This window comes from Marmota marmota, unplaced genomic scaffold (genome assembly GCF_001458135.2).
Source record: "Marmota marmota marmota unplaced genomic scaffold, marMar, whole genome shotgun sequence".
In the NCBI taxonomy this organism is placed as follows: domain Eukaryota; kingdom Metazoa; phylum Chordata; class Mammalia; order Rodentia; family Sciuridae; genus Marmota; species Marmota marmota.
The window spans coordinates 2,301,027-2,325,035 of NW_025999990.1; the positions used below are offsets into that span (position 1 = coordinate 2,301,027).

Sequence of the window (24,009 nt, forward strand, 5' to 3'; positions counted from 1 at the left end):
TAATGTACCAAATGAAATATATATATTTATAAAAACCTATCCCAGAGTAAAGACCTAGTTCTTTCTCAGTCATAGTAGGCCCAAAATCAAATGATGAACCCTCTAGAATCAGGATCAAAGTTTGGAAATGCATGTCCCAAGGCCATCAAGGTCTGAAAACCCAGAAGCCAGTCCAAACCAGCAACAACTGCTGCTTGACTCTGGTTCACTTTGCTCTTGGGATCTATCATTCACCCACCTTCGAACTAGCTAACTGTCCCTCCATGCAGAAGTTCTCTGTCATCTGACCACTTGCCTCCTTTTTTATACCACCTGCCTTTTTTGACTTTCCTCCTTTTTGACAAAAAGACAATGTAGAATAAATGATTAGTCTCCTTCTCCTAAAAATCCCCCTTCAAATGGCTACAACTAGAAGATGAGATATTAATCCTAAAATCACATATAAAGATAGGTGAAAAAGAGAAAAAAAAACACAGCCTGATATAGCCATGTCTAAAACATACAGAAAGCAAAGAAAATGAATTGGAAGAAGACATTCAACAGTAATGACAGTGACTACTTCTCAATGGCAAGAATGTGGGAGTGTGAAACAAGGCTTGCTTTTGCTTGAGTGTCCAAAAATTTTTAATCATGAATATTGTAACTTATTAATCTGGAAAAATGTATGCCTGATAAAGAAAAACCAGTGTCTTTTTAAATATTGCTAGTCAAATTCCTAAGAGAAAAGGAGGGAGGCAGAGAGGGATGATAATGTACTCTGTAACAGAATAATTTATTGAGTTTTTCATTGGTGGTATTCTGACTATAGGAGGAGAATAAAAAGTATTCTTTCCTTCTCCTATTCCAAGAAGCCTTTGTGTTTCAAGTCTGGGCTCCTTAATGGGTTCCAGTTTCAGGAAAGGAAACAGAGGTGGGGAGCCAGGCCAAAGGCAAGGTCCTCCCTAAGGAAGAAACAGCCTACTGAGAGGTATACTGCCTGGAAAAAAATTAGTGGAGTTTCCCAAGCCACCTATAACATAAGGATTAGCTTTCCTGAGACTAAGGTAGGGAATGAGGGGAGGCAATAGTGTCTGGCTATGTATCTGTGTCCACTCCTTTCCAATGCAGACCTCCAAGAGGCAGATGACAAGCCCTGTGGTGGGCCTGCTTGTGACTTGGGGAGGAAGGTAAGTTGGGTAGAGATTTAAAACAGGAGCAGCGCTCACTGTGTGAGTGCCAGTTAACGATGTTCTGCCACTGCAGGCATCCAGGAACTCCACATCCCAGTTTAGAACAGGCCACATCATTCCATAGGGCTTGAAGGACAGGCCACAACAGATGGGGCATAAGTCATTCCTGTCTTCCATATCACCTGACAGTCTTGTAAAGGCTGCATCAAGCAGTTAAGAGTAGAAAAACTGACAGGCCAGATAACCCGTGGTGGGGAAGTACCAGCCAGCCAGCCCTAACTTACTCACCAGCTACTAGGAATACCAGCCAACTGTCTTTTCCAGGAAGTCTTCAATATGTCATTTTATTTTTTTTAGTCCAAACCCATCTCTCCCAGAACCTGACTTGATACACAAAAAGAGAATTAAGGCACAGAATGTCAACTCTGCAGTTTGTTACTGGAAGGAATTGTTTTCACCCTTAAAATTACAATCCAATGGCTGTTGGTTGTGTAGTCCCAAAAGGGCTAACCAGAGCTGGGCCAGGACCATTCTAATGGTTACTTCTGACCTGGGGGAGACACAGCAGACTTTGGCAGATTTGGTGAACTCCCAAAACAGAAAGACAAAAGGAAAAATGTCTCTACTTAAAATGCAAAACAAAAAAACCACAAAGTAAAATGAAAAAAGCCCACTTTCCCCCCAACAGAAAATGACAACAACTCCCAAAAGAGCTCCAGAGTGCAAAGGTTGAAGTGAATGTGATGCTCTGGCTCATTCTAAACCAGCAGTCCTTTGGGGGAAGCTTTTTTAAAATTTTTTATTTTTTTTACATAAAGTAACCATCTACATCACATGTGTATTCCTAAGAGAAGACTCCATCCTTTTAGAATATCCACATAGAGCACAGGTTTTTATAGCACCAGATATAACCTGCTACTCTAAAATAATAACTCTACAGACGTCATCCTTTCCCAGCTTTATTGTTAAATACATTCACTCCTTTTGGAACTTTAATTACTGAATTTATATCCGGGCAGTGATTACCATATTGCATCAGAATATAAAGTGTCTCACATTCAATTTGCAGAAAATGAACAAAGTCAAAGCCACAATAGGGAATCATAACTCGAATCACATCATCACATGATAAGAAGGCATAAGCAAGCCTTATAATCCCAGCAATTTGGGAAGATGAGGAAGGAGGAACATAAGTTCAAGGGCAGAAAAATACAACTTAGTGAGAACCTGTCTCCAAATTAAAAAAAAAAAAAATGGCTAATGATGTAGCTCAATGGTAGGATGCTTGCCTAGCATGTACGAGGCCCTGGGTTCTTTTTCTAGTCCACCAGAGGGTGAGGTGGGGGAGTGGAGCAAGCTTCTGGCCTTGGAGCTTATATAATAATCTGAATCCAGTCATCTGTTATTACAGTGCCTGACGTTTTAGCAAGGTCACCTGGTTCTCACTCCAAAACCTATGGCTATAGAATTAATGTGTGAAAATCGTAAATGGGGAATAATCCAGCACTAGAGAGAATAACAAATGGTGGGGGCTTGTGGTTTTGGGATCATCGTTCCACAAAACTTCACCACTCCAAATGCCCACAGCATCCCTTGACTGGGGTGCTCATGCATCTCCCTGTAGAGCCTTTCCAAAGATTGCAGAAATACTGTACTTCTATGGTAACAGAGAACATTTCAATTGTGTTTGGAATTTAGGGCCCAGAAAGGGCATGTCTTCTTTCAATGTCTTACATAAGGGCTGAGTAGCTGAAACACCTGAACAAGCTCTCAGAAACCTCCTGAATTCTCTAGGTGGGACCTGTAATGACACCACAACAAAGAAACAAGCCATTTAGGAGAGTAGTTTAAATGAAGAGACTTGACAAAGCCAGATAAGTCATTTCATGCTGAAGATACTAGCCAACTGGTTTATGCTCATGTTGGAAATATGATCTGCTAGGAGAGCAAGCTGCCGCCAAGGGCCTCTTTTGTTGAAGACCAAATAGATAAACATGGTTATGTACCTCTAGGGAAATATAATACAGTTTAAAAACCTATTCTCATACTTCATTGTTTATATGCATCTCCAGATAGATGGCACCTGCAGATGTAGATTCACAATGCCTTATTATTTGACAATAAAGTGATACTTTCCATTGAAACTTAAATTTTGCTTATCAGAGAAAGTGTTTGCAAAAGCCAAGGTAAAGGTGACAACTGTAATGAGAAAATAAACACTGGAAGAATGTCTTCCCACAGCAAGAGTTAAAGTTAATCAGTTTAACATGTTGCAAAATCCAAATCATTCTAACTGAATTCATAGGGAACCATGCATGACTGCTTTGGCATTGTAACCCTGCTTAACAAAAGCAAACTAGCTGTCAGTTACTTTAGAATCAGATGCTTTGTTTTTACTTAGACCAAGAGCTGTTGTTTCTTGGTCAGAAAGTAGAGGACATTTTCTAGAATATAAACTATACCTATGTTGCAATGTGCTATGACAAAGTAGCTCGGCCGTACCCTGATTTTTTATTTCTTTATATACTCTCCTTAAAAAGAAGTATCTATAATAAATTGGAAAAAGAGGCACAGGCAAATTAAGAACCAAATACAGCAATGCTTACAACTCTATCAGTTAGCTGAGAGTGAAATTCCACTTTGTTATTTTAATGTTAATACCTGCCACTTTTTAAAAAGTGCTATCAAGTCAGCAAGAGCTTTATTTTTAAAGGTGAGTTGTTCACAGTTAAGAAGTAATTGACTGCAAAGAAGGAGATAGGTTTTCAAAGCAATACTACCCTATTCATCAAAACACTTTTTTTCCATCTCCTTCCATACATTTGGGAACAATTCCATTCTTAAATTTGAAAGTATAGTTAGAATAGGGCAGTAACATTTTTTTTTTTTTTACTTTTCTAAAACGAAGTAATTTTCTTAAATAATGCTGACTGAAATTCATGTTGTATACATGTACATAATATGGTTTATCACTTCTTTATAGTTTGCTATCTGTACAATATTGGACATGAAATAAACTGCTATAAATCTGAACTACTGTGCTACCTGTAGATACTATATGTGTGTGGTTGTGTACTTCTGGATAAAATAGACACATCATTTTATTTTTCTGGAGTTTTGAAATCTGTTATTCTCAAAAAGGCTTTTCATCATTTACATAAAGCTCATCATTTCTATAACTCTTCCCCATACTGACATGTATGACTGTGTGGAATAGTGAACTCTGATTGACACAGCCAAGACTTCGATGCTAAGAGGAAGAAAGTTCGGTAAGCAGTAACCCAACTTACTTTGGTCTTGGTGTGGAATATTTTGCACTCCCTCAAATTAAAAAATGGTGTGGAAAACTGGTCTTAGTCTAAAATGACTTACTTCCCAGAGCTCTCCTACTGGAGACTAAACTCCTTGTAAGCAAGCATATATCTTTCTCTACCATAAATGGCACAAAGTTACAATGGATTAAACATTTTTGAATAAATGAATAATTTGAACAAACAAGCTAATAGAAGTGAGAAAAAAAATTTGCTGAAATTAGAGTTGGGGGTGTTTGGTCATAATAAACCTTGATCTTTCCTAAATCCTCATTTATTTTATTATTATTATTCTATTTTGTGGATTGATCTCAGGTCCTCATGCATGCCAGGAAGGCAATCTGCCAGTGAGCTAAACCCACCTCTACTTTCCTCCTTCCTTACCATGGTAAAAGTTATCACTTTATAGTTTCTCCTAAAAATCTTCTGGTCTTTGTTAGCAGTGCCTGTGGGTCAGGCTGTGTTGAGAACTATCCAAAGTCAGATTCAATCCCTGACCTCCAGGCTATTCTAAAATGAATTACAGGTATGAAAGGATAAATAACAGTACAGTTTAGGCAACTACACATATTCTAAAAGAATCTATAGGTTTCGGGGCTACAACTGCCATGGCACCAGTTTCAGAAAGGAGACAGATTGCTTATGACAAATCAGCACACCTTCAACACAAGTGACAGAAGTAGGTCATGATGAGTAAGTGAATTTTCCACTGACTCATTTCCACATGTACTCTGGGCAGCAAAGGACACCAGTGATCTAGTTCCCCACCTGGAAGAGCTGTAGGAATCAGCTAACGAAAGGTGCTTGGCTACAGACTGCCTGGCAGGGAGGGCCACTCTCCAGACCTGCAAAAAGGGCCCCAAGGCAACAAGGTCACCAGGCCCAACAGGAAGAGTCACTTTGGAGAAATCCTTCCTGGTTATGGAGACTGACCACCTAGATTATCAGGACATGGGAGTAAGACTATTCCTGCTCCCTCCAGCTCAAAGATCATCCATCACATCAGGTTGAATGGGGCTGTACCAATTATCATATATTTGAGAAAGCTGGGCAGGAAGTTTTTCAGCATTTCACTTTAAATGCAAATAACCTCTATTTTGAGTTTGATAGAGGGAAAAGATCAGGCAAATTATTTCTAAATACAAATTCATTTATTTTAGTGTAAATGGAGCATTACCACTGTAAATGTCAAATAGTCACTATCCATTATGAAAATAAGGCCCAGCCAATCTTTCCAACTTATTCAAAGTTGAATGCATGAATGATCGGAGCCCTCAGTCCCCACTCAAAACCTAAAATATGTCCTTATTAAAAAGTTGAAGGGCAATAAACCAGGCTAAAGAGACGACAAGAGATGACCCTCCTCTACCATCAATTCTGGGAAATGTCCACTGTCTTTTGCTGGAGCAATAAGGACACTGAATGTGTCTTGTCTATGCAGAATACCCTGGGGTTGGGTGGTAGTATGCAGACTCAAAGTCTCCACCCATCGGGAACTTACATTGCAATAAATCTGTTAAATAAATGTAGACATTTTACTCTAGAGGAAGATCATTCACAGATAAAAGCAAATGCTTTTCTTCACAGAGTAGAAAATATCATCCCTACTTGGGAGGATTCCACCTAATAGATATCAGTTTTATGTTTTCCAGTAGAGCTAATGAGATAGGCAGCATCATTCATACTTTGAACAAAAGAAGTCACATATTATAGCAAGTTCTGAAACAAGGTTGAAGCTACAGGGGGGAAAAACAACCTTTACACTGTAAAAGCTGATTGGCATGGGGATCAACACCCATGGCCTTGGCCTCCTTAGCACAATGCTCTATTGAACTAAGATACTAAATAAAAATATAGCTTTTGAGATACCCAAGGCTTAATAAAATGAGACATTGTTAGGAGAGTGACTGAAACACCCAAGATAGGAAAGTGCTAGTGTACAGAACATTTAGAAGACAGTAGGTACTTCAAATGTACAAGGCTCACAGGTAATGTTTTTAACTTCACTCTGTTTAAACTACAAAACAGAACATAGGAGCTTACAGTCATAATCTCATCACAATACAAAACAGATCTTCAAAGCATCATTTCTGGAACATTTAACTGATTTGCCTCAGGACTGCTCTAGACTGATGTTTAATACAAATGAAAAGATACTTATTTTCCAAGTTAAAATGTCACCCAGATGATCTATTTTTACCACCGGTGCTATGGTTACCTCTTCAAAAACCAAAATGATGACAATGTCATTTTACAACAGCTATTCAGTAACCACCAGACGGTCATCTCAGAACTCTCGCCCAGGACTAACTTGATGTAAGCCAAAACTGAAAAGGAAAACAACCCTAACCATGAAAGGCTATTGAATAGAGGTATCATGTCATGGTCTTACTAAATTAGCTAGAGTGTTCTAACCTTGTATTGCTCTGGGAAATTAATTGTTCAATGAAGACCCATAATGATCTGAATAACATTAATCACATGTGTAAAAAATATTTAGATAAGTAAAATACACATTTTATTTGAACTTAGGTTTTATAATTTCCTACATGTTCCTAAATACACATAATATTTAATACTGAATCATGTTAAATCTTGGTAAATCTCAGCTTTAAACATGGCCACGTTTTTAATAAAAATGAAAATATTTAATTAAAGTTTATAGTATTTAGAGAAGTTCAAAATGTATAAAAATAACCTATGAGTCTTATTTTCATATTAAGTAGGATCAGCTTTGTATAGACCTGTATATAGCACGAATTTTAAGTCCATAAATAGCCATTTCAATGACATGGTTAATATCAAATTATAAACTCAACAGGAGTGAGCTTACATTTTTCTTCCTCCTAGACTTTCCCCATATAAAGAAACATGCTTTTCTGCCAAACCTGCCCTCCTATCCACCCCATTTTCCCCCAACATGAATGCAGAAATTATGCTTCCAACAGAGATTTGGCAAATAGAAAATAAGTTTCTGTTTTCATCAAGAAATAAGAGTGAAAAAAACTAAATAAACAAAAGACAGCAATCAAAAAATGCTATCACCTTGTCACAGAATTCTGAAACCCCAATTTCCTACTCTGTTCCTATTATCCTTCCCCATCCTTATCTCCTTTTGCTTAGAGACTGAATATGGTAAGTTTTCTCCAATATACTTTTACCTACAAGAAAATTCTAGCAGTGCAATGAAACTTTAGAAGTTATGGAATCCTTTTATGACCGAAGCTGTTCAAATCTCAAACACTACTCCAAAGAAAATCCCAAGACTAAAGCCATGGAAAAGCTGAGTATGGAGCTCTCTGGCTTGTCCTTCCTAAAACAGTACCTAAATAATGAGCAAATCATCTCCCCACCACCTGCCTCTTCTTCTCTTGAAAACATAGAGGACCAGAAAGATTAAAATTCAGTTCTGGGTCTAAGAAGCCCTAAATACTTGAGGATCCTGGAAAAGAAACATTCAACGCTAATTACCTTTAGCACTCTTCATTAATCTTTATAGAGATGACTCAATCCCCAACCTGGAACTCTTTCCTGTGGTCCACCCAAACCATGTGTCCAACATCTCCACTCAGGTGTTTGCCAAAGCTCCAACCCAGTGAGTTCCAAACTAAAGGTACCATTGTCACCCAACCAGTCCTGCTTCCTGTGGCCCCATTCAGTTCCTGGCACTATTGTACAACAGCCTAAAGCAGAAATAAGGGCATAAACCTCCACTCCTTCTCCTCCCCACATTAATCATCTAGTTCGTCATCCAATCTCATGGATTCCACTCCCTGGGCTGCTCCCTTCATTCTCATGGCCACCAACTTACTTGTGGCCTCATCACCATCTCTGCTGAGAAAGCTGTGGTGCATGCCCTGACTGGGATCCTTCATTGCCAGAAATCTTTCCATGTGATCTTATTACAGCCAGGTATAAAACCCTTCAGTGGTTCCTCCTACCCTTGAGTAAATTTGAGGCCCCCATTTGTCACTCTAATGGAATTTCTCAACTTTTCAACCCAAAGTCTCTGTCTGGCCATCTGTCTTCTTTGCTATAATATTGACTATAATTTTGCTATATTCCTTCACAGTGTCTCCCCAGCACAAGGTTTAACACACAGAAGGTGCTCAACTAAGATTATTGAACTAATGATAAACGCAGAGGATGGAGACTGGAATGCTGCCACGTGCCCAGCCACATCTCACCAGTGAGATCTCCCTGCTGCAGGCATACCTTCTCACACTATGATGGTCGTAGCAATCCATCCAGGAAGTCAGAATGTTTCAATGGGAATTCTTCAAACAGACAAGAAGCCATACAACTCCCTCTGCATTCATCTCTGTACACTGACAATCAACAAACCCGTGTTTAGACTGAAAACCCTAAGAGCAAAAAGGCTTATCAGTCTTAGCAAATGTAGATCTACTTTACCTTCTGACAGGTAAAGTTTTTATTTGGAATTATCGAAAGAAAACTAGAAGGAAGCTCCTCCATCTTTGACATACTTCCATGATTACAGAAACCACGAGCAAGACCCCATCACTAAATGGTGTCTATTTCTACAGTTGTATCATGAGGTACCATTAACCCCTGCATTCATCTGTGTTGAATATATATACAGGAATATATACACAGCTAGAGCTGACTTTGCTTCCACAGCACATTGGGCCCCTGATGATTAGAAAGAGTCTGTATGAGCTACTGATGAAGTCAGATATACTTTACTTCGTTTTTTGTAATAACTGTATATTTCACTGAGTTCCATACTACAAATAAATGTAAACAGTGGTCAAACCATCTATCTTATTACAGCATTAAAGTAAAAAACTACTGCCTTCTATGCTAATTAGCTGAATTGCCTCATTAAAAATGTAGGTAATTAATATCCTTATACATGTTCTAACAACAACTGATAATTTAAAATTACATAAACATGCCTTCCTGATGAAGATAACTTTTAATAATCTTATGTGAAAACATTAAAATAGGATATATTATAGTTATTCCACTTTCTATATTTAACTTGATACATTTGGATTTTCACAAACAAAGGTAATCAGATAATTTAAATCTGATTTCTTTTCGGAGACAGTTTCAGTGTTATTTGCTTTCAGAATTAAAATAGAAGGTGAATCCCAAAGATAATGAGAGAAGAAGTCCCTTCCATCCACATCTCTGTCAGCCTCCTTAAAACACTAAAAAGTGATGGATTGCTTTTCCCATCTCTTTTGAACAGGAATCTCTGATCTCAAGTATTACAGGAGGGGAAAATGTGCCTAAGGGGCTATGATTTACAATTATTCTGTATCATGCTGATTAGCATAAACGACCATGATAGAAAATTGTATGCAACCCCCAGAAGAGTCAATAAAAGACATTGATCCACAGCCACAACTAAGGGAGGAAAAATTGCTTACAGTCTATGCTTTAAGCTTCCTATCTAATTTGGTAAAGGACCTTTTAGCCTGAAAATAATTCCATATTTACAAAACATTCTTATGGCACACAAATTACCTTTCACAAGCAGAAGGACAAATCAAATCTGAGCACTTCAATCCCCAGTACTATCAGGCTAAGAGTTTGCACCCAAATTAACACAGAGGCATTGATACAGCTACTGCAAAGCTCAAAAGGCAGTTCCTCTCCATTAGAAATAATTGTGAGATACTACTGTAATAGGCAAGTGACATGGCATGTAAAAGAAAGCGTAGATCTCAAAAAAAAAAAAAAATTTTTTTCTGTCCAAAACACAAAGTTGAAGCTGGAAGCTGGTAGATGGGTAATGAGAAGTCATGGTTTCTCTGTCCTGAAAAAGTTAGAATGAATTTTGCTTACCACTCCTCTTCTTCACATTATACTTGGACCTTGATATCAAAACACAAAGTTCAGGAAGGAAAAGTATTTTAAGACCAGTAGCTGAGAAGTGCTTTGCATTATTATTACTTAACTTTTTCTTATTTCAAAGATTTGCAGCTGCGCAATGCAATTCAAGCCTGCTAAGCAAGTAGGTGTAATACACAATCTTTATCAATTCATGGCCACATTCAATTAGAGGAAAGCAAGTGCTTGTGACAAAGGGAAGATGACATGCTGAGAAATGCAGTCTCCTTGAATGTAAGTAAAGGACACAATTTACTACAGGGTAGGAAATGGTCATCTTGCCACAAGCCCTGGCCTTTGGGTTCCAAAGGTCAATGATCCTTTGTGTTTGTTTTAAAACACTCCAGTGCTTTACTAGAGGCCTGCTAGGTGAAAGTCACAGATGACAACTCAGAACATTTCTGACTGATTGCTTCCAGGCCTTATGAATCAAAGGTTACTTTTCTGGCATAATATCTCCTGAATTATACCAGCTTCCAGAGTCAGCATCATGATAAACTCCAGAGGCCATCTACATGGGCCTTCCTCTCACTACCACAGCATCTAAGCTGCTGAAGCAACCAGAGAGTTTCAAATCCACCTATTTATATTTCTAACCTACAGTCCATTGACTTAGAAGGAGTCAATGAGAAGAGTCCACTGGGTCTGCGAACTTGAATTGTTTAAAAAATATATATCTTTATTTCCACTAACTATAAACTGAAATGTAACCTTGCATTCATATGTACATTCATAGTATCAGCAATAACTATGATCTGGCCTCTAGTAGAAATCACATATATTTTCATATCATGCTACCTTGGTTGCTGGTATATTTTAAAAATAATTTATACTCATTATCATTATTAGGTCCTACCCTCTTCCCTAGATCTGAATATTGATGTGCAAATAAAGAACCTCATAGATCAAAATATGTGAATATGCACATGATTATTTCAATATAATTCACTGTGATTTTATTTTATGCATTTTAAAATATTATTCTGGAAAGACAACCATAGTCTCTGACAAACTACCAGTGGAATCTGCAATTTTAAAAAGAGCCCAGAACGTTTTGACAATGTCAAATGACTGGTTCGTGGCAGAAGCATGACTAGAAACAAGGCCCCTTGAGTCACATCACACTTCAGGTACTTTTCATTATTCTGTATCATTTCAGCTAACTCTAGTATTTTTTAAAAAGTCAGAGGGTCCCCAAAGAAAGAACATGTTCTGTACACTGTGAGGTGCTGGGTTCTTAAAACCACTGTCTCAAAGCCATTGTCTCAGCCTTTCTTACACTGGGGCTCATTATCATCAGAATATGTAGAACCAGAGGGATCCTCTTGCCTTATCCACAGCAAGTTTACATAATGATATGGTAAGTCTGTCAGAGAATTTAAACATGGAAGAAACAGAAAATCAGCTCACCTATTTTCCATCCAAGAGAATTATCCTCAACCATCCATAACAATAAATATTATTTAGGATGAAGATTCCACAGTCCTTTCTAGAAAACACATTCAAAATTCTTTTCCACTGGCCTAAAAGAAGTGTGAAAGACAGAATGTATGCATGAAAATAAAAGACTTGAATTAATTTATATACATTAGAATGGCTAAGGAAGGAAGGGAGGGAGGGAGGAAGGAAGATAAGAAGGAAGAAAGGAAACAATATGTGCTGGAGAGCATGTGGACAAACAGGAGTCCTTGTACACTGTTGGTGGTAACGTACAGCTGCTGTAGAAAACAGTATAGCAGTTCCTCAAAATGTATAAATAGAACCACTACATGACCCTGTATTTCTTCTTCAAAATCTTTACCCAAAAGGGCTGAAAGCAGAATCTTCAAGAGCTATTTGCACACCTGTGTTCACAGCAGTACTATTCTCAGCTTCATGATTCACAAGAGCCAAGAGATGGGACAAACCCAGTTGCCCTCAGGCTGAGAAAACATGGTATATAAATACAATGTAATATGACTCAGCCTTTAAAATAGAAGGAAACTCTGACACATACTATTACATGGATGGAACTTGAGATCAACATACTAAATGAAAAAAGCCAGCCACGAAAAAATGCTCTATGATTCCACTTATATGAGATGACCAACGTAATCAAATTTGTAGACACAGAAAGCAGAACAGTGGCTGCCAGGAGCTAGCAGAAGGGAATAGGCAGGTGATATATAATAAGTATAGTTTTGGTTTTGCAGGACGCAGAAAGTTCTGGAGATTGGATGCACAAAAATGTGCATGTACTTCACATTGAGATGAACTAGTGATCAAGCAAAAATTTAAAAAAAAAAAGAGAGTGCAGAACATGAACAAATTAAGGAGGCATATTCATCTTCTTTTTTCTAGTCTTTCAAATATCAGAAATATAACCAGTCATAATTACCCGACCATCCTGTCTTACCTCACAAGCTTGTGAATTACTCAGAATATCTCAAATGTGTTCAAATAAAGTTATTTGAGTCAGAAGGTCTGTTCCTAATTCTCCTGCATCTTTTCTCAATGAAGGAGATGCATTTGGCGTTGTCTGCTTAACTGGACCCAGGATTCATAGAGAGGTTTCCTCACTTTGATTCTCCAAAAGCCTTGAAATTTGTAAGGTTATGAAGGAATGGGAACATTGGCTTTATGGCTTTTAGAGTTCTTTTCAGCTGATGGCTTGGAAGGACCAAAGTGTGGTCATGTGCTACCATGTAATTGTTGATTAGGTTAAAGCCTACAGATTCTGGTTTGCTAAGAAACAGGAAGGATATTATTTGAAAGCCAGAGCTAGCATAGTTTTTCTTACACGAGGCTCTCTCTCCAGAGTCTGAAGTCATGGCTTTGGGTCTGAATTGAAACTAAATTGTATATGCTAGAACATAAAATTTAGAAGTCATAGATAATAATTCTTTAGAATATTCTAAACCATATAGTTACTGCAATCCTAAATCTCCACAAAATATTTTGAACACTGCTCTTGCTCTATTCATCTTAGAGCCTACAAACTTTACATGTCATCTTAAAGGTGTCATTTGGGTGGCCATATGTATTTCCCAATGATACCCTTGTACCAAAAGGTAGATATGCTATTTATCATTATAATTTATAAGCCTGCCAAATACTAAGTGATGAGGGAAGGGAAAATATCAAACTGGAAAAAAAAGCTACTGTTGCCCAAGGTCACAGCATGGAGGCTCAATCTTATTTCACCCACACAAATCAGATCAATTGAAGATGGAAATGCATTATACATTAGACAAACAGTTTCAAACCTTGATAAAAGCAGACCTTGGAATGTGCATTAACAGCAATTTGCATTTAGTAATGTTTCATATTTGAACATTAAACGTGTTGAGAGGGAAAAGCAAATAAAAAATATCCAATTGCTTTCTTGAAATATTGATGGCAGTTCAGTAAAAGTTCAGAGCAGTAATGAAACTCCAGGAGCTAGCTGTCCCTAAGACAATATCTGTATTTAATACCTCCCCTGTGCTGCCTAAATCCCTGCTTCCCAAGTTCTACATAAGGGATTTTAATTTTTTTAGAAGCATTTAATCCTAAAGTGTATGTAATATTCATTCCAGACTTGAATTTGGCGATGATGTACACTACTGTCACTTTTTTGCTAGAGAAAATATGGAACACCAGACTGCCAACCTAGCAATAATGTACCATGCAATATGAGAATCACAAACTTGGACGGCACCTCAAGTAGACATAAAAGCTACTTGGCACCATGTATTAAGATTCATAAACATGTTCACGTCACTTTGGCCTAGAAATCTCTATTCTGGGAATTTATCCTAAGGAAATAGTCCAAAAGACAGAAAATGCTATATGCATGAATGTACTCACTGTAGGGTGCTTTCAGTCAATAAACCTTTATTAAGTGTCTATTATATGCCAGGCATATTTTGGCATGAAGTCTGTGCCTCAAGACACTCATGATCAGCTGGAAATTCAGATAAGCATCTGTGGAATTACAGCATGTTGGGATAAATGCTAACAGAGGACTGCACAAAAGTATGAGAAATGCTGTAACATGCTGGGAAAGAAGGGCAGAGAGGAAGGGTCAGGAAAACTTTGAAAAACATGGGGTAATGATCTTATCATTTCTCTACAACATATTTTAGGACACAAGTTAATGTTAAAATACTGAGCAAATCTTTTGATCCTTTTGAAAACTTATCCTTCAATACACTTTTTTAAATAATAATAATAAAAAATACGCAGCAAGCATAATTGCCCTCAGTAGCTCTCAGAAGTCCCTTGTCGTCTTCTGTCCTGTGTGTGGGAGAGCACTGATCAATCACAAATCCTCACCCAGCACATTCTACCAGTCTATTCCCATACTTAGTTTTCTACTAGACACCAGGGTGTCCCTAATCAAAGCTGCTAAGGAACTCTGAGTTCACTTTGCTTAAAAAACAAAACAAAATATAGTCACACAAAAAAACCTTATTGCTCCTTGGAGTACTTTTCTTTTCAAATGGCCCAGAGTTGCTTTAGGAACTCCTGCTGTAAAATTTCAGAAGGTTCTTTGCTAAACACAGCGTTTGTAATTTATAATGATTCTTGAGTTTTTTGACAAAGGAGAACATTCCAGTTGTAAGGGTTGCATTTGGGAGCTTTTCAAACAGTATAAATTGGACACACCTAGTAATACATGAGAAATAATCTCCACTAAATAGGGGCATGTTGCAATCTACATAGCATGCTTGTATTTACACGTGGATTAGAGAAAATTCTATTCCTGTAGCATGCATGACATCTAGTTCAAGTCAGGACATGCTACATATCAGGGTGTGGGAGCTATGGAGGTGCCTTTTTCAACATGTTCTGTCCTGGACCAAGGCACAAGGCTTTGGCCATACTCCAGAAGTGGGGGTGGGGCTTTACAAGGGCCACTAGAGAAGGGCATACCTGGGACTTCTTTCTGGAAACAGTGCCTACAGGGAAAGACTGAAACTGTGATAATCAATGGGAAAAAGGTAAAAGTTACATTTATCGCCTGTATTGCTAGGCATTGCCATAAGTACAAGTAGGCAATTTTTTTTTCACTAAAGGACAAGATTTTACTATTTTTGGCTTCACAGGCCAGAGTCTCTGCTGCAACTCCTGGATTCTGCCTTTGTAGCACAAGCAGCCACAGATGATCCCATCGTTATTAGAACTACATTCTAATAAAGCTCACATACAAAAACAGATTGCGCCTGGAGGCCGGAGTGTGCCCACCGCTGCCCTAGGTACTCCACAGCCCATTTTACTTAAGGCACAAAATAAGTTTTTCTGGACATTTTCCTCACTTAACACTGAAGAAACCAAGTACCCGAGGGGACATGACAAGCTAGGGGTGCATGATTAGGCTGATGCAGAGTCAGTACTCCAGCAAAGATCTGTCCAAATCCAAAGTCTGATGTCTTTCTTTGTATTCAGGAGAAGGACCTCTTAGGTTGAATACAGATGAAGAAGAGGAGTGAAAGAAAAGATGCCAAGTCTAAATCCTTTGCAGTCCATGTTGATCCATCTAGGCCCACTGATCACAAAACAGGGAGGGCATCAAAAATGTTCGTAAACAGGGATACAGGTGACATAGGCTTCCCAAGAGAAGCTTCTGGAATACTGAATACTAAACTCTTTCATCCATAGGAGAGAGGAACCAAATTCTGTGTCATAATATGTCAGATTATGGCAAAGCTAAAATGCGTTTGGATTCCTGGAATTTCAACACTCTCTAAGAGGATTTTATTAAGTAACCCCACTGATATTCACATCTCATTCATTCATTTGTTGCATGCACAGATGGTGAGCTACATAAGTGTGTTAAAAACGGATGTGGCACTTTTTCTTTAGGAGCTTAGAACTGTGAGGCAAGGCATGGGCACTATAAGCAAATAATCACCCACTGTTCTGAATCAACTGCCACTCGAGCAAGGAAAGAGCAAGGAAGAGATGCACAGTTCAGCAAGAGAGAAGAGGCAGTGACCTGAGTATACTGCTGGAAGAACCTTAATCTAGGTTCTCAGCCCTTCTACTCTACCCCTTGAAACACTAAAGATACTATTTTCACCATGGTCATCCTAATTTGAATTCTGAAGACAAAGCTTCAAGTCCACCTCTGTTGCTTACCAGCTTGAAACTTCAAACTTCAGTACCTAAACATTAATTTTCATATCTTACATTGTGGGGTTGACTAGATGTTTCTGAGAGTCCCGCCCCCACACTCATTTTTGGTGGTCCTAACAATTGAAACCAGTGGTTACTTTACCACTAACCTACATCCCCAGTCATTTTCATTTTTCATTTTGAGATAGGGTCTTGCTACATTTCCTAGGCTGGCCTTGAACTCGGACCCTCTTGCCTCAGCTTTTCGAGTAGCTGGAATATAGGCCCAAGCTGATAGTCCTCTTTTTTGGAGGGGGGGGTACCAAGGAGATTGAATACAGAGGCACTGAACACTGAGCCACATCCCCAGAACTTTTTATTTCTTATTTTGAAACAGGATCTCACTTAGTTGCTGAGGGGCCTTGCTAAATTGATGGCTCTTAACTCATGATCCTCCTGCCTCAGCCTCAGGAGCCAGCTGGGATTTACAGGCATGTGCTACCATGCCCAGCTCATTTTTTAACACATGACTCAACATATCCAACATTCAAAAAAAGTACTACCCTGTGTTATGGTTTGGATATGAGGTATCCTCTAAAAGCTTCTGTGTTAATGCAGGAGGTGAAATTATTAGATTATAAGAGCTATAACCTAATCAATAGATTAATCCACTTAATTGATTAATAATTCAAATGTAGTAACTGGTAACTGTAGATGAGTTGGGTATGGTTGGAAGAAGTAGGTCTCTGGAGGTGTGCCCTGGAGGATTATATCTTATATCCCTAGCTCCTCCTTCCTTCCCTCCCTCCCCTCCTCCCACCCTATTCTCTGCTTCCTAGTGCCTTTCCTCTGGCCATAATACACCATCTCATCTTGGGTCTAGAGCAATGGAGTCGGCTGACTGTGAACTGAACCTCTGAAACCATGAGCCCCAAATCAAACTATTCCTTCTTTAAGTTGTTCTTGTCAGGCATTTTGATTACAACAATGAAAAATTGACTAATAAACCTTGGGTGATCTTATATGTCCTTATATTTTAATCCACGATATAGGGTTAGTGTATAAAAAAGTTTCCATGATTAAAAGAAAAAAAAAAAAGCAGAAAGTATCACAGAGTTGTACAATTTATTTCTGAAAATTAAACAATGATTTTTCCCAAAGGACAAAGGGGAAAGGAAGATGTGGAACAGATGGATTCATTGTTCCCCTATGGAGAAAAAAATGTCTGCACCTTGCAAAAATATATTAATTGGCCTGCCATCTGGCAAGATTGCTCACATACATAAGGGATAAAGTTTAGATCTTGAGGTTTAACATTTAAGCCTGTGGGGAGATGGTAATTGGAATCTAAGTTAGCATTAGTATTTTTTAAAGGAGCATTTCAAGAGAGATCTAAATACAGGGAAATAACAGTACCTAAAATGTGAGACCTTCCAGTGACATCACTAGTATTCATGCCCACCCCCAGCCCACTACCCTGGCAGCACATCAGGGCAGGTGGCCTTGGACACTCCCACAACAGGTAGGACAGAGCCTGAGCAGGGTGCCTTCTAAGCAAATCCCAAGTATGTCCCCATGACTTTGCCATCGTCCTGTCTATTCTTTCTCCTACATTATAGAGGTTTTTCAAAATTTCTAGTTCTAATATGTATAGTTAAGACTTTTTTAAAAGAATCTCATGGGGGTAGGGGACAGAGCATAAAGCCCAAGGTAGAAAAAACCAGGAGTTTTATGGAGTGTGTATACATATATGCAAACATTCACACACGCACACAAATATATATCTTTATTTCCACTAACTATAAACTGAAATTTTAGTAAAAGAATTTAAGTGACAAATTGTGGAGGCAAAACAAAACATTTTAATCTCATGTTAGCATTTTAAAACTATTAAAATATGTAAAACTTTTAAGGCAATAGAAATATCTTATACTTTCCTTGTGATATTAGCTACATGTATTTGTTAAAACTCAGTGAAATATGCATTTAATAAGGGTTTGTTTTTTTTTTGGTATGTAAACTGTACCTCAATAAACCCAACTTAAAAACAAAACAAACACACTTAGTCACTTGGCCTTTCTTTTTCTACATTACATAAATACAAGTGGTCAATCCCATGCCAGTAATAATCTAAAGTCTGAAAAATACCTCCTCTAACTTTTAAAAAAGTGACTGAAAAGAAGACTTCTTTCAATCAGTACTTAGAAGGGATCAACTATTCCTGAAAACCAGCTCACAGAGTTCATATGTTGTACCACTGGAAGCAAAGAGATAGCCAGTGAAGGGTATGTTTTCCCCTCCTGTTGTTCAGAGAATTCTGGACACAATATTTATAAGAGTTTACTCTCATACAATTGTTTATGCATTACAAAGCAGTTGCTTCTTTGTTCTCTAAATACAATGATTTCCCCCAAAGGAAAGATATATTTAAGTATCACCAAGCCATCCTTCATAAGAATAGTTAACTTACCATATTCAAGAGGAAGTATTATATTTTCAAAAGAAAAGAAGCCTAGAAGTAATTCATCACTAAAATCTCCCAAAAGACCTTTTCTAGTATTTCACTGTGATAACAGGTAATAGGGATTTTGTCCTTTCTATGAAACAAACTAAAAGCACTACCACAAGATCAATAGAGGTTCTGAGACATGTGCATAACATATATTTTGTGAATACACAGGATTTTATAATACATAGAGGAAAATCTCAGAAAAATAAGTCTTGGTGCAGGGGGTATTACTCATTCAAAATGTCTGTAAAATAGCAGCTGCTCAGAGCTACACCCTAAGTAAAGCTTCAATTTAAAAGTTCAAGCCCACTCAAACACCATCATAAACTGTGATGCTTTAAGATGAGGAAATTACAGGAGATTACATCCACAATTTCCATTAATGAGAAAGAGAAGCAGCAGGTGGCAGTTTTAAAACGAAATAAAATCTACTTCTATTTTTCACTCTTCCCTCAGAAGGCAAAGTGGAATTTCTATGGAAAAGATAAAAATTATCAGGCTTATATTCTGCTAGTATCTTATTGCTAAGAGGCATATGTTCTATAAAATGAAGATATGACAATCATCATACTTTAAGAATACTATTTTTGATAATTAGAATATTATTGAATCTCTGATTCCATTGGGAACACAATAGTAATGCTGTATTAGAATTTGCCAATTTCTACTGGTTAGATTTGGGGATAGTTAAATAATTATTCTGCATCTCAATTTTTTTTATTTGTATAATAAACATAATAATAATATAACCTTCACAAAGTCATCCTGTGGATTCAGTGAGACAATATATAAAAAATTCCCACTAGATATTCTCCCTGTCACTACTCATTGGCTGATGTTGGTGGATCTTCCACCGATTATCATTTTACTATATAATTATGTGTCTACATTGCTTTCTAATCCCACCAGGTCGAGCTACTCGAAGGAAACCATCATCCCATATACTGTTTTTGTCTCCTTGATGGTAATCCTAACCCTGGTCATGTAAAAGGCACATCAATCCATAGCTAGGACACAGAGAAAAAAAAAAATGAGGCAATGTGACAAATCCCCATACCCCGTCCACCCAAGTCAAACTTGGTGAAACTAGGTTATTAGGTTATCAGGTTTCAGAGGGTGATTCAGGCGCATCTGCTGCAAGCTCTCAAGGCAGTAAAAGGGTCACAAAGAGATGTGTGACTCATAAATCAGCCCCTCTAAGTATTTTTAACTGTAATTAACTTCCCATGTTTCAGAGCTTACTCCTCCAGCTCTTAGTTTCCCTGTCTTTTGGCCCCGTTTTATAATCACTCGACTTCTCTTTAGTGCTTTGAAGGCAGCCAAAGGAAAAGAATGGAAAGAGAGCTGTGCAGCCCCCAGGACAAGTGCAACACTCTCCAGTCTAACCCCTAAGATATTTTAAGAAACTCTGTCTATGACCAGAAGACAAAAACATACCAAAGGAGAGCAAAAGCAAAAACAAAACCACTTTAGCTTAACAGACCTTAATATAGAGTTTAAGATATATACACACCTGGGACTTCCCAACAAAATCCATAAATGTTGGGCCATGAATACCCTCCAACCATGTTAGTTTCTCTATTAAATAGATTTGAAATCAAACCTGTTAAGTGGCTGAAGGAACAGCTACAAGCCACTGCCTGCTGGATACACCTACTAGAATGGAAGGTTTGAAAAGCGAAGGCTGTTTCTCCAGCTCCCGGCTGGGCATGTCAGTTACATGGGAACTAAAGAACTGGCTTAAAACAGGACTATAATCTTTCTGGAACAATAGGTCATGACGAGCTTCCTTAATGCCAAAGTAAGTGTTTAGAGGTGATTTCTGCTAACTGAAAGAAAGTGTAAAGGGCATATATATTTACTCTGGCTTGAATACAATGCTTCTGAATATGTAACTCTGTGCCAAGAGTCAAAGCCCTTTTCCCTCATGGATTTTCACTCTGGGACCCATTCCATGGAATATTTGCATGGCCTTGGAATGGCACCAGAAAGTTGTATCATAGTAATATGTAATCAGTTCAATATCGGTGCCTCTTAACGTCCAAATCCCTTAAGTCTGACGTGAGAAGATCTACTAATTTTAAGGTTAAATCTCAAAAGGCAAGATTTGTTCTTGTTTAAAGGGCTTCCTATAAGAAGTCATCAAATGACCAGTGACTATCACAATATCAAAGTAACATGAAGGCTACCTGCCAGGAGGACATCTTGGCAACAGCTATGCTGGTAAAATGGCATCAAAATCACCAATATCTAAGAAATGAGCTGAAGAGAACAGGTCTCTAATCTTGAGCATGAAGTCCAATGTTAAGAATATCTCAATTTAAAAATCCTTGATTTCTAAAGCTAACTTACCAGAACTTGACAGGAAAGAAGACATCTATGAGAAAGAATGCTACATGCAAATTTTACAGTTACACAGTTTAAAAAAAAAAAACAACACTTTTATTCTTTCTGAACTCCATGGTCCAAATATCTAAGACATACATGCAGGAAATAATGACTGTAAGCACAGACACTTATTGCACAGAATCCATAACAACAACTATTACCCAAAGCCCCCTGAACTACCTACATTCAAGCCATCCCACCACTGCCCACTATGGCCAGTTGAGATCAAAGAGGAGAAATCCATCTACCTAGGGATCTACCAGGTGTAGAAAATGTCAATCCACAATCACTCATTCAATTTGCCAAGGCGGGTGATGTGCCTGCCAGTTCTTCTGCCACCTGTCTGCACTGTGGAGCATAGGGTGATTTTACAATGAGCCTGTTTTGGAGTTAGTATATTATATGTGTTCATCTGGATGCACACTGAGACAAAGAATTCCATTAATCCTCACATGGAAAAATAAAATTTGTTCAACATAGATTCAAAATCTATTTGGACAATTCTTTGATCTTTCTATCAAAAAAATGTTGAGATTAGCCAAGTGAAAGTCATAGTTTAACAGGAATTTTATCTCAAGTTCCAAGATCAACAAGCCATCTAACTCAGACTTAAGAAATAACATTACATAATAGCCACTTATTGGCTATTGTTTTATAGTAACAAAGGATTCATTTACCGTATTTCCTAGAGAGCTTTATTCAGCTCCAGTTTTTCCCACAACAAAAGTACTTTTCCCCCTTCACCCCTCCACACATCTGTAAAGTAAAATATTTAATAATTATAATTTATAATTTAAAGATCTCTCTCACATTGCATTTTAAAAGACATGAATGAGAAGGAGGCTTAAGTGGTTTTCAGGTAAGCTACAGGCTCAGTGATTTCCTTCAGATTTAATAGCAAAAAAAATCAACAGTGGTTAGGTAGTATTCTAATACTCTAGGTAGTATTCTAATACTCAGTCAAGTCTGAGACATAAACATACACTAAAATATTTAAAAATTAGTAACAATAAAAAGCACAGCAAATACATTTTATACCAATACTCCTATGGTAAAGAGAGTGTGGTGAAGCTATTGCTTTCTTCCCTCTATGGGACCAAGACCTTCGGAAAACTCAGTAAATTTCACAATGTGATCTGTTAAATCCCCATTCCTTCCACCCAGCTGATTCACTCCAGCTTAATATATTACTTCCCAAAGATACTTGCAATTTGAACTTCCACATCAGGTTAGAAAGTTTCCAGGGACGTGGGATACTGGTTCTTACCTATGAAGAGTTAAAACCTTCTACAATAACTTCAGAATATAAATGGCAGTTGGCCTACTACGTCAAGATCTGCACTTTGCCTGTAGTTTTGCCTGCAACTGCAGTTGCTAAGAGACCCTAAACTCTAACAGAATCAGAGTCACTGATAAATGGAAGACCACAAAGTCAGCAGAATGTAGAAATTCCCAGGGTTCTATAATAAAGCAAGCAATGCTTAAGAAAATAAGAGCTAAACAATAATGACTGCCTATTCTTCTTACCAACTATTTCACTGTCAAGTCCTGTTCAACGCCTAAAGTCTATGCTAGTGTCTTTTTAAGACTAAATAATGTGATGGCTCAGTTTGATATCAGTATAATCACCTTCTCTAATAAGCATGTACAGTAGCCATTCGTGTGGCTTAAAGTCCCACACGCCCTCTGATTATATTAACAAGGTTAGGTCAACATTATCAGAATTGACAACCAAGTTCATGAATGGAATTTTCCTCATTTCCAGGCAGATAGAGGGAAAGAAAATGTAAGTAGCAGAACTACAAGTATTAACAATTGTGTGAACATTTATTTAGACATTTAATTACAAACGTGCTATGTATTACAAAAACTAAATCTGCCACTAACTAGCCAAGACTTCTACAGATAGAGAGTGACTGCTTTTAATGGATGGTTATATGCACATCCTGAGTCTACTTTCATCCAGGTAGCCCCAGGACCATTTTAATATCTTGGCTCTACTTTTAACTTTCAAAGGGATTACTCAGTTACTATGATGTCATTCTCAAATGACTAGGTTACTCAGTGAAGGCAGTTCAGATTAAAATAGCTTTGTGCATGTTCACTCACACTAGAAATGGGTGTGTATAGAGACGGGTGGGGCTGAGGGCCTCTAATCTTAACCTCCCCCCAAGAACCCAGCTCATTCCATTTCAAGGAGAAAGCTCCAGAATTATTCAGAATTATCCTATCCCAGGATTTTTCCTCTGTGGGCCATCTCCACATATGGCTTTAAATAACTTCTTGACCCTAATATCTGTCAGCTCTTAGTCTAGAAAGCTAATGGTTTGTATCTTGAAGCTTATGATTGCCTCTTTTGAAGAAGTTATTTAGGCTTCTGGTAATAGAATATATTTATAAAGAAAAGAAAGCAAAGTCGTAAAAGAATAAAAGGTCCTACCCCTCACTATGGACTCATCAGTACACTACCCTGCCTCCAAAGTTAAGGCAAACACATGCATACACTGTTCAGAGTGCTGTTCAATTCCAGCAAGGAACAGCCTACATCTCTGCATGCATGAGATGGCTGATTTCTTTCCCCTTTCCCTTCCTTTTTTTTTTTTTTAATTTTTAATTTTGGGACTAGGGATTGAACTCAGAGTTACCTTATCACTGAGCAACATCCATAGCACCCAGCGCCCCCCCCCCCCCC

The 24,009-nt window shown here is 37.9% G+C and overlaps 1 protein-coding gene across 16 annotated transcripts in view; it reads right to left on the reverse strand.

Annotated features, from left to right (window-relative positions):
• Mast4 (microtubule associated serine/threonine kinase family member 4) overlaps positions 1-24,009 on the reverse strand; it is a 555,412-nt gene that overhangs the window by 126,413 nt on the left and 404,990 nt on the right. The window contains exon 1 of one of the 16 annotated variants that reach the window (XM_048806090.1): positions 20,443-20,495. The exons of 14 other annotated variants lie outside the window; for them this stretch is intronic. In XM_048806090.1, coding sequence (XP_048662047.1) covers positions 20,443-20,480 — 38 coding nt within the window. In that variant the 5' untranslated portion in view covers positions 20,481-20,495. Of the gene's footprint in view, positions 1-11,752; positions 12,325-20,442; positions 20,496-24,009 lie in introns of those variants that run through there. One more of the 16 variants, XM_048806091.1, reaches the window with a different exon arrangement.